The sequence below is a fragment of the Astatotilapia calliptera genome, chromosome 17 (genome assembly GCF_964374335.1).
Source record: "Astatotilapia calliptera chromosome 17, fAstCal68.1, whole genome shotgun sequence".
In the NCBI taxonomy this organism is placed as follows: Eukaryota; Metazoa; Chordata; class Actinopteri; order Cichliformes; family Cichlidae; genus Astatotilapia; species Astatotilapia calliptera.
Genome location: NC_137438.1, coordinates 6,615,852 through 6,632,378, shown reverse-complemented (window position 1 = coordinate 6,632,378; position 16,527 = coordinate 6,615,852). Strand labels below are relative to the sequence as shown.

The window sequence follows — 16,527 nt, the reverse complement described above, 5'->3', positions numbered from 1 at the left end:
TTCAGGCGGAAAAAGGAAAATAATAATAATAAGAAGAAGAAGAATAAATCCGAGAAAGAATAAGAAGTGTGCCTTTTGGCATAGGCACACTTAATAAATCCGAGCAATAGTAATAAGTGTGCCTTTTTGCATAGGCACACTTAATTATACACACACAAAAAAAAACAAGTTTAGCTCGAAAAGGAGTGGAATGAAGACAAGCTTTTTAACTCCCACCCCTACAATCTTATCTGAGTTTTAAATTTTATAGCTACACAGTACATTTAAATATTTATGACATACAATTACAATTATAAAATTGACATTGTCATAATTACAACATACAGTAGTGCAAATATTTAGCATCAATAATACAGTCTTTGTTACCACCGTTGAGTATCACAGTCATCACCATCAATACATCCTCTCCATTTATTATTTATATTTTGGCTATAAAAATATCAATGAAGTTTGCTTCCATTATATAGTAGTAACTTCATTAATTTTACTTTTAAGAATTAATTCTGGTCTACTGTTTCCTAATAATTGAGATAGCAGCGATAACAACAGCGTAAGACAATATCAACAGTGTCCATTTCAACTCTATAAGATAATTGTTTATATAGCTATTTGTTGTTGTTTTTTTCTTGTTTTTTTACAGTAAATCAACCAGTTTATTTTCCTCGTGAATGGGGCAAATAACAACATTCACTACACTGCATCTCATCTCTGCTGAGTTTAATCATCTTTAGGTATGTAGATGATTTTGAACCTCTCGAATAAGTTGATGTCGTCCTCCAGCTGCTTCATTTGCCTTTCGAGGCAGTCCTTGGTGGCCCTCTGTGACATAGTGTCGATGATGAGGGGAAGGGCCTGGTACTCGTGATGCAGCTTATCCCAGGTCTCCTTCAGGCGCTTCAGGATGGCTTGTCTCTCCTCCTCTGTTATGTGTTTCATGGCCCTCTGCTCCCGCTCTGCTTTTACAAAGTTTTCATACTCCTCTCGAGCCCTCCTCTCTGCTTCGCTGCGCTGCTGGAGGTACGCTGGTACTCTACCAAAGTCCTTTCGTGTGATGAACTTTGGGACAAGCCCTGAGTTTTCCAGCACCTGTTTGTGCCCCTTGCTGGTGTCTACGCATGCAGGCTGTGGTTTCATTGGCACCAGTTCAGGTGTTTCCTTTAAAAAGTCCCTCTTGGTGTGAATTCCCATCAGTGGTTTGTCATTCCTTCTGGGGACTGGAGGTTTCCTCTCAGTGAAAGAGCAGGTTTTATGAACATCTTTGGAGCTCTGTGTCTGTTCAGGCAGTTTGGGCTCTTTCGAATGCTTCTTGAGGAAATTCTCTGGAGATGGCAACTCCAATCTGGCAGGTCCCATCGTCCTTATCGGCTCCTTCACCAGTTTTCTCTCCAACATAACTGCAGGCCTGAATTTTGATATATATCTGGGAGCTTTTTCCTTCTTTTTGTCTTCCACTGGAAGGAGATTGAAGGCACTTTCTGGAAGATGAACATCTTCAGACATCATGAATAAAGAGGCGATTAACGAAAGAGTGCCGTAGCTTCTTTTGAAGGCTAATAGCCTTAAAATCTCCAAATTTGTTTGACACCAGCTAGTTGATTAACGGTCAATTTAAATGAAACAAACTGACCTACGTTAAAAAATAAATAAATATTTTTTTATGCTGCTGTTGAACACTTTGAACTGTACGAATTATGAAAAAAATTTGTTGTTAACATTCTATATATAAACAAGGAAAATCACACCCTCGATTCCTCTTTGTACCTTGACAATATACATTTTTTGTACCTCAATTTAAACAGATGAATATTTGGACATTGTTTGAGCTCGACATCCAATCTGTTCCAAAGTTTCACTCCACACACAGACACACACAAACTTTTCCTGGTAGTTCTAACTCTCTGCCTTTTAAAGTTACTACATCCCCTCAAATTGTAACCTCCTTCTTTATGTGTAAAGAGCTTTTGGATATTTTCTGGCAGTATACCCTTATTTGCCTTATATAGAAGTTGAGCAGTCGTGTATTCAACTAACTCAGTTAATTTTAATAGTTTTGACTGCCAAAACAATATATTAGTGTGACTATGATATCCTACCTTATACATTACTCTTATAGCACATTTTTGTAGTGTGACCAGATGGTGCAGAGAACTTTTATAATTATTGCCCCACACCTCTACGCAATAAGTCAAATATGGTAGGACTAGTACACAGTATAACAAAAACAATGCATGGTAGTTTAAGAAGAACTTGGCTCTGTTTATGATTGAGATACTTTTAGACACTTTATTTTGTATATGTCTAATGTGTGATTTCCAGCATAATTTGCTATCAATCGTTACTCCCAAGAATTTTATTTCTGATACTACATCTATGTCTACACCATCTAATTTTATTGCAATATCTACATTTACATTGTAATTCCCAAAGAACATTACCTTGGTTTTGCTCAAATTTATAGATAATTTGTTAACATCCATCCATATTTTTAGTTTCCTTAATTCATTGTTAATGTTAAGTACTAGGTCACTATGATCGTCGTTAGAATAAAAAATATTGGTGTCGTCAGCAAATATGACTAGTTTTAATAACTTTAATACATTAAATATGTCATTTATATAAAGGTTAAATAGAGTTGGTCCCAGAATTGATCCTTGTGGCTAGAGCAGGGCGATATGGCCAAAAATATTTATCACGATATATACTTGAAAATTTGCGATAACGATATAACTGACGATATAATTGATGCGAGACAAAATACAACTCTACAACATTACTAGCGCAAAAAGACAACCTTCCATTTATTTTCACTTAAACAAGAAGCTGGTTTTTATGTACATTAAAGCTTTATAAAAATGTAACAGTGCAAATGCAAATTCCTTGCTGAAAGTTTAACCAAAAGGCATTTCCAGTAGAAATGGGCTGACATATCCTGAGCATAACCATGTCCACTGAAGTTAAAAAGAGGTGCTTTGCAACATTAAACTGCAGTGTGCAGTACGTATTTTTCGGACCATAAGGTGCACGGGATTATAAGGCACATTAAGCGAAACAAAGCAGTCAGATAAATCAAACTTTATTAAACTCATTCTTCTTGCTTCCTCCACTTCTGTACCATTGATTCATTAATGTTGAATTCTCTGGCAGCTGCTCTATTCCCATGTTGTTGCAGTATATTAATGACTAACCTTGTATTGTGGATGAATTATCTCAGTTGTTCTCCTGACTGAAGTTTGGTCCGTTTACAGCATCCTGCCATGCGATTGCATTTGTCTCTAACCATGAGGAACCTTCACGTTAACTTTTATAAGTGGAAAAGTGTTAGTGATCGTCCTCCAGCTTCACTGTTTATGTTATGCTAACATAGTTGTGTCGCTAGCGATCACGTAGCACATCATTTTATACCAGCTAGCCCAACTTCAGTAACCCTACAAACGTCACTGCTGTTTAGTTTCCTGTCTTCATTTATGTTGGAAGTGATAGCAGAGCTGTACGTTTGATTTTTTTTTCAGAAATCTCTCAGTCAGAACATGCAATATCATGCTTAGGTAACTAGCGAAACTAGCGAGCTAACTTCCGCTAGCTTCCTGCTAACGTCTAACTCCGTTAAATGTAATAAATTTTGTTTTCATGGATGCCTGGAAGTTAAACTTCATAGTTACACCTGGTAAAGCAGCAATGCTGATCGTTTTATTAAAGATGAAAGAATTTAGACAGTTTTTAACTCTCAGCAATGCTGCAGTGTTGTTTGACCTGAAAAAGACGGAGTTTAGGACCCAGATTACTCCCAGATTTAAGAGCATCTTAGTCCGACAAATACGACAATAACGACGGCCGCTTGCATGTTCTGCAAAAAAAAAGTGCTTTGTTGTGTATCTGACGGACAAACACCAAACCAGTTCCACATCACTGAAGTTGCACCATTTTTACAAACCAATTCTGGTTCATCTGTTTCACTCAACAATCGGCCATGTGCGTATGAAAACAAAGGCACTGCGCATGCGCGTTTTACTCCCATTCTATCGCGATATTTCATTTTCCTATCGTTGCCTAACATTATACCGGTATTACCGTGAACGGTATAATATGGCCCAGCCCTACTTGTAGCACTCCACAGCTAATGCCCAAATACCCCGATTCAAACTCGCCCATCTTCACATACTGCTGTCTCTCAGTCAAGTAACTTTGGATCCATTTCAAAGTCACTCCCCTAATACCATATCTGTCTAATTTTTTAAGTAATCTACTATGGTTAATCATATCAAATGCTTTCTTCAAGTCAATAAATATCCCTGCTGCATGTTTTTTTCTATCCAAACTGTTGGCTATCTCTTCTATTGCATCAATGATAGCCATTGAAGTTGACCTTCCTATCCTAAATCCGTACTGACATTAATTAATTAATTTATGTTTGTCAATAAATTTACCTAATCTATTATTATAAAGTTTTTCTAATATTTTAGAAAACTGAGGGAGCAGGGACACTGGTCGATAGTTAGTGAGGATGTGTTTGTTTCCATTTTTATATATGGGTATAACTTTAGCTATTTTCATTTTCTTTGGGCATTTCCCGTTTGAAATGATAAATTGCATATATAAGCTAGAGGTCTAACAATGCTATGTATGATTCGTTTGACTAATGTCATATCTATACCAAAACAATCAGTAGATGTCTTGTTCTTACAGTTGTTAACTACATCTAAAATATCTAATTCTGTAACTCCCGACAAGAACATAGTCTTTGAATTTGAATTTTGAATTTGTTTCTATCAATGACATTTCACTGCTATTACATTTTGGAATTGTTGTAGTCAGCTCCGGTCCCACATTTACAAAAAAGCTGTTAAAACACTCCACCATCTCATTTAAATTGTAATTGTCACTGTTATTATTAGTGAAATAATCTGGATATGAGCCCTTTTTTGTGTTACCTTTAATAATAGTGTTAAGTATTCCCCATATCTCTTTAGTGTTGTTTTTATTTTTATGTATTAATTTAGTATAGTATAATTTCTTACTAGTTCTTAATATTTCCGTTAGTTTATTTTTATATTTTTTATATCTATACTCTGCTTCTTCAGTTCTTAGCTTAGTGAATTGTCTATATAAAGAATTTTTCTTCTTACAGGCCTTGTGTAATCCTTTTGTTAGCCACGGGCATTTAATAAATTTATTGTTGATACTGATTTGCCCGACTGGGCAGTTTTTATCATACAGAGAGTTGAAGATATCCAAAAATATTTCAAAAGCACCATCCACATCATCTCCGGCATACACTGCATTCCAATCCTGAGTCATCAAGTCCTGATAAAAGAGGTTAATTGCATTTTCTGTTCTTACTCGTTTGTAGATATATTTCTGAGGTACTTTCTCATGTACACTCTTAACGTCATACACTACAAATATTGGCAGGTGATAAGTTATATCACATACCATTACTCCGCTAGCAATTATTAACTCTAAGTTATTTGTAAAGATGTTATCAATAAGGGTAGCACTATGAGATGTTATACGACTTGGTCTTAAAATTGTGGGATATAAACTCATACCAATCATCCTATTAATATAATTCTCGGTGATCTTGTGATTGTTTGGATTTATCAAATCGATGTTGAAATCTCCACAGATGAATAATATTTTATTACTTGCAACTGAAAATATTTTTTCAATCCAATCCAGTGAATACTTCTAGACTCGAACCAGGTGATCTATAAAGACAACTAACAATAATGTTTTTCACTTTTTCATTGATAATTTCTATGGTTAAGCATTCAAATAAGTCATTTATTGTCAATGTCATACTTTCCAATATTCGAAATTTAAATTTCCTATGGACATATATAGCAACACCTCCTCCTGCTTTGTTTGTTCTATTAACATAGTTCAGATTATAATCCTTTAATTCAAAATCAACACCTTTTTCTTCTTTAATCCATGTTTCTGATACTGCTATAATACTAAATGGGTCTTGAAATTGTTGTAAATATTCCTCGATTGAACTGAAATTTGCATACAAACTTCTACTGTTAAAGTGAATGTTTGAGAATTTCTTATCAGTTTTAATTGAGGAATTATATTCTTTTTCAGAATAATATTTACAGTCATTTGGGTTAGCTAATAGGAAATGGTTGTCAGGGTCTAGATGATCTTCTTGATCTAAAGCATTATGATCAGTATATTTGAAATGCTTCAGTTCCAAATCCTCAAGATTTAAACTCCGTTCATGTGTTTCTAGTTCATCTTTTTTCCGTTTTAAGGAGTATTTAGATGTCATTGTATGAGTTTACGCTCCCTTAACTGACACAGATTGTGCAGACCCTCAGTAGTATTCATTCATATTTATTCAATTCCTCTATATCTCTGATAATCACCACTTTAGCTTCCTCAGGCGTTCCTTTCAGTTTGATGTATACCTTACAGTTCATGACCCAAGTATTCTGTATCTTGTCCTGCTTCCTCATGATTCTGGCTTTTTTAGCAATGTCCGCATTTCTTTTAATCAAATGATCATTCAGATAGACGTTAGTACCTTTTAGCTTTTTCCCTTGCTTCATTAGTGCAACTTTGTTTTTTCTGCTGACAAACCTCAGGAACACCGCTGGCATGTTGTTCTTCGTGGGAAGAGGATGACAGGCATCAATGGTATTTACATCCAAGTGTATCTTTTTTGTCCCGCTCAGCAAGGCGTACACGCAACTCTGTCACTTCCTGCACTAGGTTAAGTATTTTGTCTTGTTTAATTTTAATGTCATTTACATCCTGTGATAGGAAGTCCAGTGATCTTTTGATATCTTCCGCCTCCTCCAAGGCTGAGTTTTTCTTGGGTGGCATTGTCAGGGGTAGTCCAGAGTCTTTAGCTCCGAGACTACCGATGGCTTCTTGATTAGCTCATTAGCCACAGTCCAAGGTTAGCTGTTGTGCTAGTTATCTTCTTCCCTTTTTTCTCCGTTTACACTGCACTCACGTACACTATCCACACTATTAACACTAGCGACGTGAGGTTGTTTGTACATACGTGGGGACGATGTGCGTGAACTCCAGCGGCGCGGATGCAGGCCGCAGCATATCAATAACCTTTCCAAATAGCGTAGCGTGGAAAACAAACACATAGATGATGGAAAAACTACAGTCCCGTTTGTCAAGCTTGCATTTTCTCCCGGTCCTCTTCGGCAACGCTGAGCGACCCTATGTGATATTTCGTCGTCCAAATTTCCATGACATACTGCGGTATGGAAGAAATATAGTATCATCAGAATTCAAGTATTTTTAGACATTGAATTTATGACACTGAATTTTTATCCTCCAAATTTCCCTGCAAAAATATTCACCTGCAAAAATTCACCTGCAAAAATTCACCTGCAAAAAATTCACCTGCAAAAATTCACCTGAAAAAAATTCACCTGCAAAAAATTCACCTGCAAAAAATTCACCTGCAAAAATTCACCTGAAAAAAATTCACCTGCAAAAAATTCACCTGCAAAAATTCACCTGAAAAAAATTCACCTGCAAAAATTCACCTGCAAAAATTCAACTGCAAAAGTGATGAACTTTAATGACCCAAGCCAGAGCAATCAGCACCAGATCGAGTCGAGTGGCTCTCAGCCAATTAAATTACGCTGTTTGATCACATGACACCGTTAGCCAGCAGTGTGTCTCCTAAAAGAGAGCTGTTTAAAGGTGAGTGATTAAGTTTTTCTCCTAAATAGAGATCATTACAGAACGCCTAGTCCGACTTAAAATCCCATTTATTATTATTTTTTTTTATCATCTACTCGAACTAAGGAAAACGTTTGACTAACTCAAAGACAATTTCCACGCCTCCCCTGCCTGACTGCAGAGGCAGTTTTGAATTTAGGAGCGCCAAGATGGCAGCGGCAAACCCTGGCGGCTCTCCGGTGAGTATATATATTTTTTTATCTTCAAGTTTGTCTTTTGAAACCTTAATTTTATTTAAATCCGTTGCTCACGTATAAAGTACACAGACGGGGTCTTTGCTCAACTCGTCTGAGGCGTGTCTCACTAAGCGCTACATGCTAGCATCCTGCTAACCGAGCTACCCTTTACATGCTGTGCTTTAGAAAATAGGATACTCGTTAAAAAAAATACTCCGCAGATATTGATAGATAGACGAACACTGCAAATATAATGTTGGAAACGAGAACGGCCTTTGGTGAAGGGGTAAAATACACCATGAATAAAGCCATAGAGTGAATGGCTGCCATGGTTGCAGAACAGCCTGATTTAATGACAAGAATGGGGAAGAGTGAGGTGAAGTGAACCACAGCCACAAAACACGGTCAGACAAGGCGGCAAAAGGGCAGTGATCTGTCCGTCAGTATGAAGTTGGTGTGTGCTTTGGTGAACAAAAACTCCAGACTGGTAGCAGGAAGATGGGAGACTCGTGTTTCACTGGAATAGTGGTGAATTAAAACATCCTTTGTTGGGGACATTTCGGTGTAAATGCATCCATACAGGCAAGACAGAGGCAGACTAGACAGTGAAGAAAACAAGGCAAACATTAGAAATATAAAAACGGAAATATAGGATGAGTCGGGGATGAGTTCCTGCCCCAAGTGGAGGAGTTCAAGTATCTCGGGGTCTTGTTCGCGAGTGATGGGAGAAGGGAGCCGGAGATCGACAGACGGATTGGGGCTGCAGCTGCAGTAATGCGGACGCTGCACCGGTCCGTCGTGGTGAAGAGGGAGCTGAGTGTAAAAGCGAAGCTCTCAATTTACCGGTCGATCTACGTCCCTACCCTCACCTATGGCCACGAGCTGTGGGTAGTGACCGAAAGAACGAGATCGCGGATACAAGCGGCAGAAATTAGCTTCCTCCAAAGGGTGGCTGGCCTCTCCCTTACAGATAGGGTGAGAAGTTCGGCCATCCGGGAGGGGCTCAGAGTAGAGCAGCTGCTGCTCCACATCGAAAGGAGCCAGCTGAGGTGGTTCGGGCATCTGACAAGGATGCCCCCTGGGCGCCTCCTGGGTGAGGTGTTCCAGGCATGTCCCACCGGGAGGAGGCCCCGGGGCAGACCCAGGACACGCTGGAGAGATTATATCTCTCGGCTGGCCTGGGAACGCCTTGGTATTCCCCCGGATAAGCTGGAGGAGGTGGCTGGGGAGAGGGAGGTCTGGGCCTCTTTGCTTAGGCTGCTGCCCCCGCGACCCGGCCTCGGATAAAGCGGATGAAGATGGATGGATGGAAATATAGGATTAATATAACATACAATTAGGGAAAATGTAAGGAACACAATGTAAATGATATTGTAAAGTCATTAAAACAGCATACTCTGATTAAAAGAAACACATAATTGGGTAGGATAATAATAATAATAATAATAACAATAATAATAATAATTAAAAAAAACTAAAAAAAAACATGTACAAGATGGGTATGTATACTTGTAGCCAGAATTTAACAACTATAAAGTTGTAGCATGTCAGTACCTTACCCCATCCATTATATCCACACTTTCAGAAAAGGATATGGTCAATATCTTTACAAATACTATCTAAACTTAAACAGGATATTCCCTCTGCTTCTTCTGCTTCTCGTATCCACAGGTTTCTGTAAGAGCGTACGTAGGCTGCCATGACAGACTGTACATCTGATCATATTTTTGTCTTATTCAGACTCCACAGTGTTACGTTCAGTGGAATTAGACCAGGCCAGCATCTCCACACAACCCCCTGAGCCACATCTGCACTCAGTCCACACACAGTGGGAGGATCCTTCCCAACAAGACCATCAATACTGCAACAGGTCTCGCAGAAAAGATGTGCAGGATAAGATGACTCAGTGTGATGAAGTTGCATATTTCATTCTTCAAAATGATGCAGACGCTTTGCTGTTCACTGGGATAGCCTTAGAAACATTTAACACACTTGTGTCGACACTGGAAGGATATGACAACAATGAATTTACCATGCCTGTCCGAGATCAAGTCCTCATGACACTTATGAAATTAAAGAGTAACCGTGTAATAGGTGACCTAAGCCGCCAGTTTCATATATCACAAAGCATGGCCAGCAAGATCATCTCACACTGGTTAGACAAGCTGGAGGAAGTTCTCCGACCATTAATTCCATGGCTGCCAAAAGAAACTATTCAAGCAACTATGCCTGAAGCCTTCAAGAAGAACTTTCCAAATAGTACATGCATTATAGACTGCAGTGAGACCCTTTTACAGAAACCCAGAAATCTGGGCTCAAGAGGGGAATCATACAGCCATTATTATTCACACAACACAGTCAAATATTTGGTTGCTGTTGCACCATGTGGACTAATCATGTTTGTGTCTGCGGCATATGGCGGCCGATGTAGTGACAAATTCATCACAATGGACTCTGGAATATTAACATACCTAAAACCTGGTGATGAAGTCATGGCAGATAGAGGTTTTACAATTAAAGACTTACTCTTTGAGAGAAAAGTTAGATTAGTAATACCCGCTTTCACAAAAAAACGTAGACAGCTAACTGAGGAACAGGTAACATACACACGTCGGATTGCAAATGTAAGAATCCATGTTGAAAGAGCAATCAGACGCTTGAAAGTCTACAAAATACTTTCACAAATTGTTCCTATAAGCATGGCTCCTAAAGTAGACAAGATACTGAGAATATGTGCTGCTCTAGTGAACTTAAGAGAGGATCTCATTCGTGATACACAATAATTGTGTATGTTATGAACAATTGTGGACTCGGGGATATTAAGATGGTTACTCAGGACATAAAGTTGCGTAGTGTAATGTAATTATTTTAAAATTTGATGTACATATATGTAGAGAGTAAATAATTCCAGGTCTCACTTTTTTATCTTGTGTTCTAGATGAAAGGTTATGTGATACAGTGTGTGTGTGCGTATGTATGTATGTATGTATGTATGTGTATATATAAAACAATTGCAATCAATCAATTGAACAATTATTACTTTTTTATTCAACCACAATGTGATAAATTTCTTAAATGAAAAAAAAATGTTTTTCTCAAATCTACAATAATTAGTTGTGCATTCTTGACATTTTTTTGTGTTGGAAGATTACAGAAATACAGAACTATTCACAACATTTAATGTTGTCAGTTTGTCATTCATTTCCCACCATATGTTACAACTACGTACATTTTAGTTGTATTGAAATATTTAACAGATTTCATATTGAATGTCTCCTTTCATTCACAAGACAGAGACCAAACTCTGCAGACATGTTGGTGTCTGACTGTCCCATTTATAGTTGTAACATGTATTAAAGCTTGCCCATTATCTTCAAGTATCTCTCATTTAACTGAAACCGTCCTGCTGCATACTCCTCTACAAGTCGAGGTAAGAAATATGAGAAGTAAAACCCTCTCAAGCGTTTTACTTGTTCCTTTACAAATGCTTCATCATATTGCACTGTAAATGAAACATGCTCAGTAGGTGTCCAGATCACAAGTGTGGCAGTCTTGAGCCCTGTGCAAAACATTGTAAGTTGCACTTGCATGTAATAGCCTCTGCTGCCAGTTTTCTGCAGCTGCAGTTCTCCATCTACCAGTTTGATATCGCTGCATTTCTGGGTAAGCTGCTCCGTGAGTGAAGGATAAGTCTGCACAGGACATTTTATTTCTAGAAGCACATCTGAGTCAATGACCCCGTCAGGACTCGCAGAGAGCCATGGCTCCTGGATGCTGATAACACTACCCATGTGAAGGATGTTCATACCCTGTTCTTTCAGCTGATGACAAGCTTTAACTTCATTTTCTTTACCATAGTTTGTTTCATAATTCCCACGAAAGGAAGGGTACATGTGCTCAGATAAAAATTTGTCATTTTTTGTGGTGGCACGTACTGGAACTTTTTTAGCAGAGCTTGCTGTAAGTCTGATTTTCCTGCAGTTGTGCCACAAATCAGATGCACTTTGCTCTTTTGTTTCTTCTTGTAATTGTTCTGCTTGCTCTTCAGAAACTTGAATGTATGCCTGGTAGAATGCCCTGCATGGATTACAGCTTAGTTTGTAACTGTGTGCTTGGTGTGGCTGAAAAAATTGCTCATCAACTTTACTGTTGCGGTGAGGACCTGCAGATGGCGAGGCATTGTAACACTTTCCAATTAATGTGTTCTTGAGGAGGAAAAGTGGCTTCACTGGTGCTTTGCTAACACTGTCAATAAAGTCTTGATGTGTAAGGTGATATGGTGTGTTAGGGAGAGATTGTGTCACTGCAGTCCGGGAGTTCACATCGTACTGCTGCTCTGCCCTGTGATGTCTGAAGTTTATCTGGCTTAGACGTTTAGGTTCAAGGTTCTTTGCTGTCCCTGCATTCCACCTGCGCTGCTCGTCTGTACACGCAAGCCCTGTCTTTCCACTGATCGCAGCATTCTGCACCTGTAACAAACATTAATAGTTTTTTCTCACTGTCAATACTCAAGATTTAACATAACGAGGAAGTTTACACTAACAAAAGCAGTACACGGTTGGTGTCCTGCATGTTATAGATATGACCCTGGGTCAATACACCTGAATCATATCCAAAACAGATATAAACACTGGCAAAGTCACCCATATTATCCATTTCATATTAATAGTCAGTTACTTTTTGATGCAGAAATATACATCCACAGTCTAATTTTTTTCAAAGTAGTGTGTGTGTACAAATATACATATATATAAACAAACATGTATTATACTACTCTGTGTCACTTCTTATAACTATAGTTTTTCTTGTCTTGTAAATTTGACCTTAATGTTCAGTCTTTTATTTTTTTTATATTTTATCTTCATGTGATTGTACAGCATACAGCCCACACAAAGTTAACGAGTGGCTTTCACATGTAAACAGTGCTCCACGTAATACTTGGCTAGATGGCAGTAGCGTGACTCCTTAATCACAGCCTTTGACCAGTCCAGTGTTTCTGTTTCAGTGATTTAAACATTGTGATATCCAGATAAGTGATATACCTTCCACAGAATAGCAGCCGCATGGCTACATGATCTCCCTAATCCGGCGATACAGGAACAGCCGACTGTCTCCACTACTCCACTTTCTCTTAGCATTGCCCATGCTAAGTGTTTCGCTTGATTAATACTCTGGCTCGGCTCTACAGCTGCTTTAAGAAAAATAAAGTCGCCTTGTTTGTTGAGCAGTACTTTATCAATTTTGTTGCTGTGCAGGTAATTATACGCCTCGGTGCTCTTGTAATTACGTAATTCCTCGCCATCAACGCCTTCGGAAAATACAAGGTAATTAATAATGTCGATGTAGCTAACATCGGGCCATAGTTTCATGTCATCTACCCACTCCGTGAGAAGTGACGGGTGAGGCACTGCAACTGAACTGTCCTCGCTGCTTTTTAAAACATCTTTACTGTGTATCCACCTTCGATGTGTTGCCATTTACTCCAGGTAAAACAAACTGCAGTGAGAGAAATCTTTATCAACAGTGAAGGTGTAACCCCGCAACTGTCAACAACAGCGCAAGCGGAAGTAAAAAACCGGCTTCCGCTATGAATCGGGGTAATGGCGCGAAATCAGAAATACTGTGGATACACCCTCAGGGTTTGTGATCAGCCAGCGGCTGATATGATCATTAATCCTGTAAAATAATATTCTTTCGGTTTATGAATCTGTTTGCATGGATTTCTTAATCCGTTTCCACTGTTAGCAGAAGTTGTGCATGCAGTTTTGGTGTGCTGCTCTCCAAGACTACAAGCTGCGTTAAAGTTGGAAGTAACTGGCCGATGTTCCACTGTTGAAGATCAGCTGTGCCCATTTGTTGCACATTGTGGGTATGGAGAAGTTGAGGCTCTTGCAGGCTACCCACAATTTCCCCAAACTGAGCGATTATACATCTTGCTTCCATATTTGTATCTTGTGTCACTAAAAATGCATTTTATTTAAATTTTATACATTGATTAATGACCTGCAGAATCTCCTTATCATATTAAGTGATTCATAATTGTCACTTTATGCTTTCTCCATCTTGAAAGTGATTACATCCTTTAGGTTCATTTTCTGCAGGCAGGTTTCTGACAGAACAGGCAGATTTAGAATATAACATGCAGCGTTCTATAGATGGACACATAAAGAAATGAAAAATTACATGTATGTGCTAACTTTCTAAACACTGTTACATTAATGATTAAGTAGATAAAACATTTATGTCAGCCTTGGCTCATAGTTCATTTAAAGACAAGAACTTTGTGTGTGTGTTTCAGGTCCTGCACTCTCAAAGACTGAATGAACCAGCATTGCAGCCATGGGTCACTGTGAGCATCACAGGGAAGGTTGAAGCCGCCCACTCCAGCTGTAAGGCCGGAGTCACGGAGACCTGCACCCACGTCACTGCTCTTCTGTTTAATGTAGAAGCAACAGTGTTGATCTGTGGCACAAGGACTGTTACAGGTGAACCTGCATACTGGGTTTTGCTGGGTAATGTGACCAAGATACAGTCAGAGGTTGGCCATAAGATAGACTTCTCCTCTTCCTCCTCTTATTGTATTTTGCACACCTCTGTTGCACACACATAAGAATTTCGCTCACATGTGCTGTACCAGTGTACCTGCACATGTTATGTGATACGGGAAATCTCCAATTTTTTAAATTTTTTTTTAGATTAAATAATATACCATTGTAAAGACGACACAAGAGTTCCAGAGGCTCTTCTGGGAGCCAGAGTCGACCAGAAAAGGTTTCCCCGAGCTTGAGTCCTCTATGAAGAGCAGCCTTTCCTTATCGGCAGCGGTCACAGCCGCTACAGAGCGCTGGCAGGCTTGTTTCCCTGGGCCTTAAAACTGCAAAGGCGGCACGGTGCTGTCACGCTGATGGTAAAAACACAGGCCTTTACCACAGTGCCGCTGTGCCACTTTATTTTTTAACAAAACACTACGCTTTATGTATAAAGAACTGCCTATTCTACTACTTATTGAAGAAAAGAATCCACAAAAGATTAGTTTTACTTTCTTTTATTTGTTCCAGATAAATTATAAATTATTTTTTAAAAAGCAATGGAATGCATCAGATGTCTCCCATGCTTTCTTTTCTGCTGTAATTTTTTTTTTGAACATAAATTGGTCTATTGAAAATAAAATGTAGTAAGAAACACTACATTTTTTCAATAGGCCAATTTATGTTTAAGAAAACCCCAACAATCAAATGATCCCATCTGAGCAAGCACTGGGCGACGGTGGGAAGGAAAAACTCCTTTGTCTTAAAAAGAAGAAACCTTCGACAGAACCAGGCTCAGATGGTGCGGCTTCTGTCAAGACCGGTTGGGGGTTAGGTAGTTAAAAAACTACTCTAACGGTACAGCACTACAGCTTTTTGGTGGAAATGGGTGGAAGGATGGGTGTTACACCTCGTTTCATTGGAGGTCTTACAGGTGGTCGGGGTGTAGATTCAGCTTTTTTACAAATAGGTGGCAGAGGGACAGGACTAGGTTGTGGAATTATAACTGATTGGGTGGGAATCGGTTGCTTTCCACTTCTGGATATAGGTGGAACACACATCCTACGAAAAGGTGGTAGGTTGTCGGTCGAGAAAGTTTCCTTTTTCGTTGGTTGTGTGACTTGAGGAGCGGGTGTCAACTTTGTGTTTTTCGGTCTAATGGGTGGCAGTGGAGTCCGCTGTAACTGTTGTTCGTCAGATGCATCTTCCCTGCCTACGTAAATGTATTTATGTTCCTCAAAAAGGGCAATGTCTTTTTCAACTTGACTCATTGCCTCTTCAAGAAACATTTTGTAATTGTATTTTTTGTGCTGTGAAGGGGAGATAGTAAAAGGGAGGGATTGATATTCAAAGTTTAGCTCATTAAACCTCCTCTTTAGGCCCTGGAGAATGTTTTGTTTCTCCTGTTCGGCCAGTGGTTTAACTGTTTCCTGTTGTTTTGTTAACCAGGCATCATTGTCCTGCTTAGCCTTTTCTTTCTCTGCCTTTCTTCTGCGCAGGTAGCCTGGAACGATTCCGTAATCGTTTTTCTGTAAATAAAAGGGGACAAGTCCAGATTTCTCAAGGAGCTGCTTGTCCCCTTTGCGTGTATCCACACAAGCAGGTTGAGCCATGACTTTCTTCATGCCTGTGTGTTCTGGTTTTTTCCTGAATGTGTGTTCAGGTTTTTCGCCTTCTGGCCTCTGTGGGCACATTTCGCGATGAGATGGGGCCTTAACTGTTCTTGGCACCATGGTCCTGTGTTCATTTTTATATTTATTTTCTAATACAATTGCTTCCCTGTATTTAGAAATATACATTTTAGGTTTGGGTGGAGGAAGAGTACTCTACTTTGGGAGAAGGTTATAAGCGCTTTCATCTGAAAACACAATTCAATCGCTAGCTTAAAATCACCTGCAAGGGAATTCTACAACTGTGTCGAGGCACCCCTATTTATAGATTTTTATGGCCTGGCATGTGACATCATGGTGGCCTGGCATGTGACATCATGGTGGCCTGGCATGTGACATCATGGTAGCCTGTCTTTGTTCTGTCATTTAAGCCCCACCCCCCTGGTTACTGTTGCTATTGTAACTATTATATTATGAATGCTGGTAGCTAGCATTCCACAC

At 39.1% G+C, this 16,527-nt stretch overlaps 1 protein-coding gene across 1 annotated transcript; it reads right to left on the bottom strand.

The window, feature by feature from the left end:
* Positions 1-608: 608 nt before the first annotated feature.
* LOC113009485 (enkurin-like) lies at positions 609-1,577 on the bottom strand. The gene has a single exon (XM_080291331.1). The coding sequence runs from the start codon at positions 1,501-1,503 to the stop codon at positions 718-720; it is 786 nt and encodes a 261-aa protein (XP_080147457.1). The 5' UTR covers positions 1,504-1,577; the 3' UTR covers positions 609-717.
* Positions 1,578-16,527: the final 14,950 nt, after the last annotated feature.

What these genes read in the sequence shown, in the direction of transcription:
- LOC113009485 (XM_080291331.1), bottom strand. Translation starts at nt 1,503, where the DNA reads ATGATGTCTGAAGATGTTCATCTTCCAGAAAGTGCCTTCAATCTCCTT.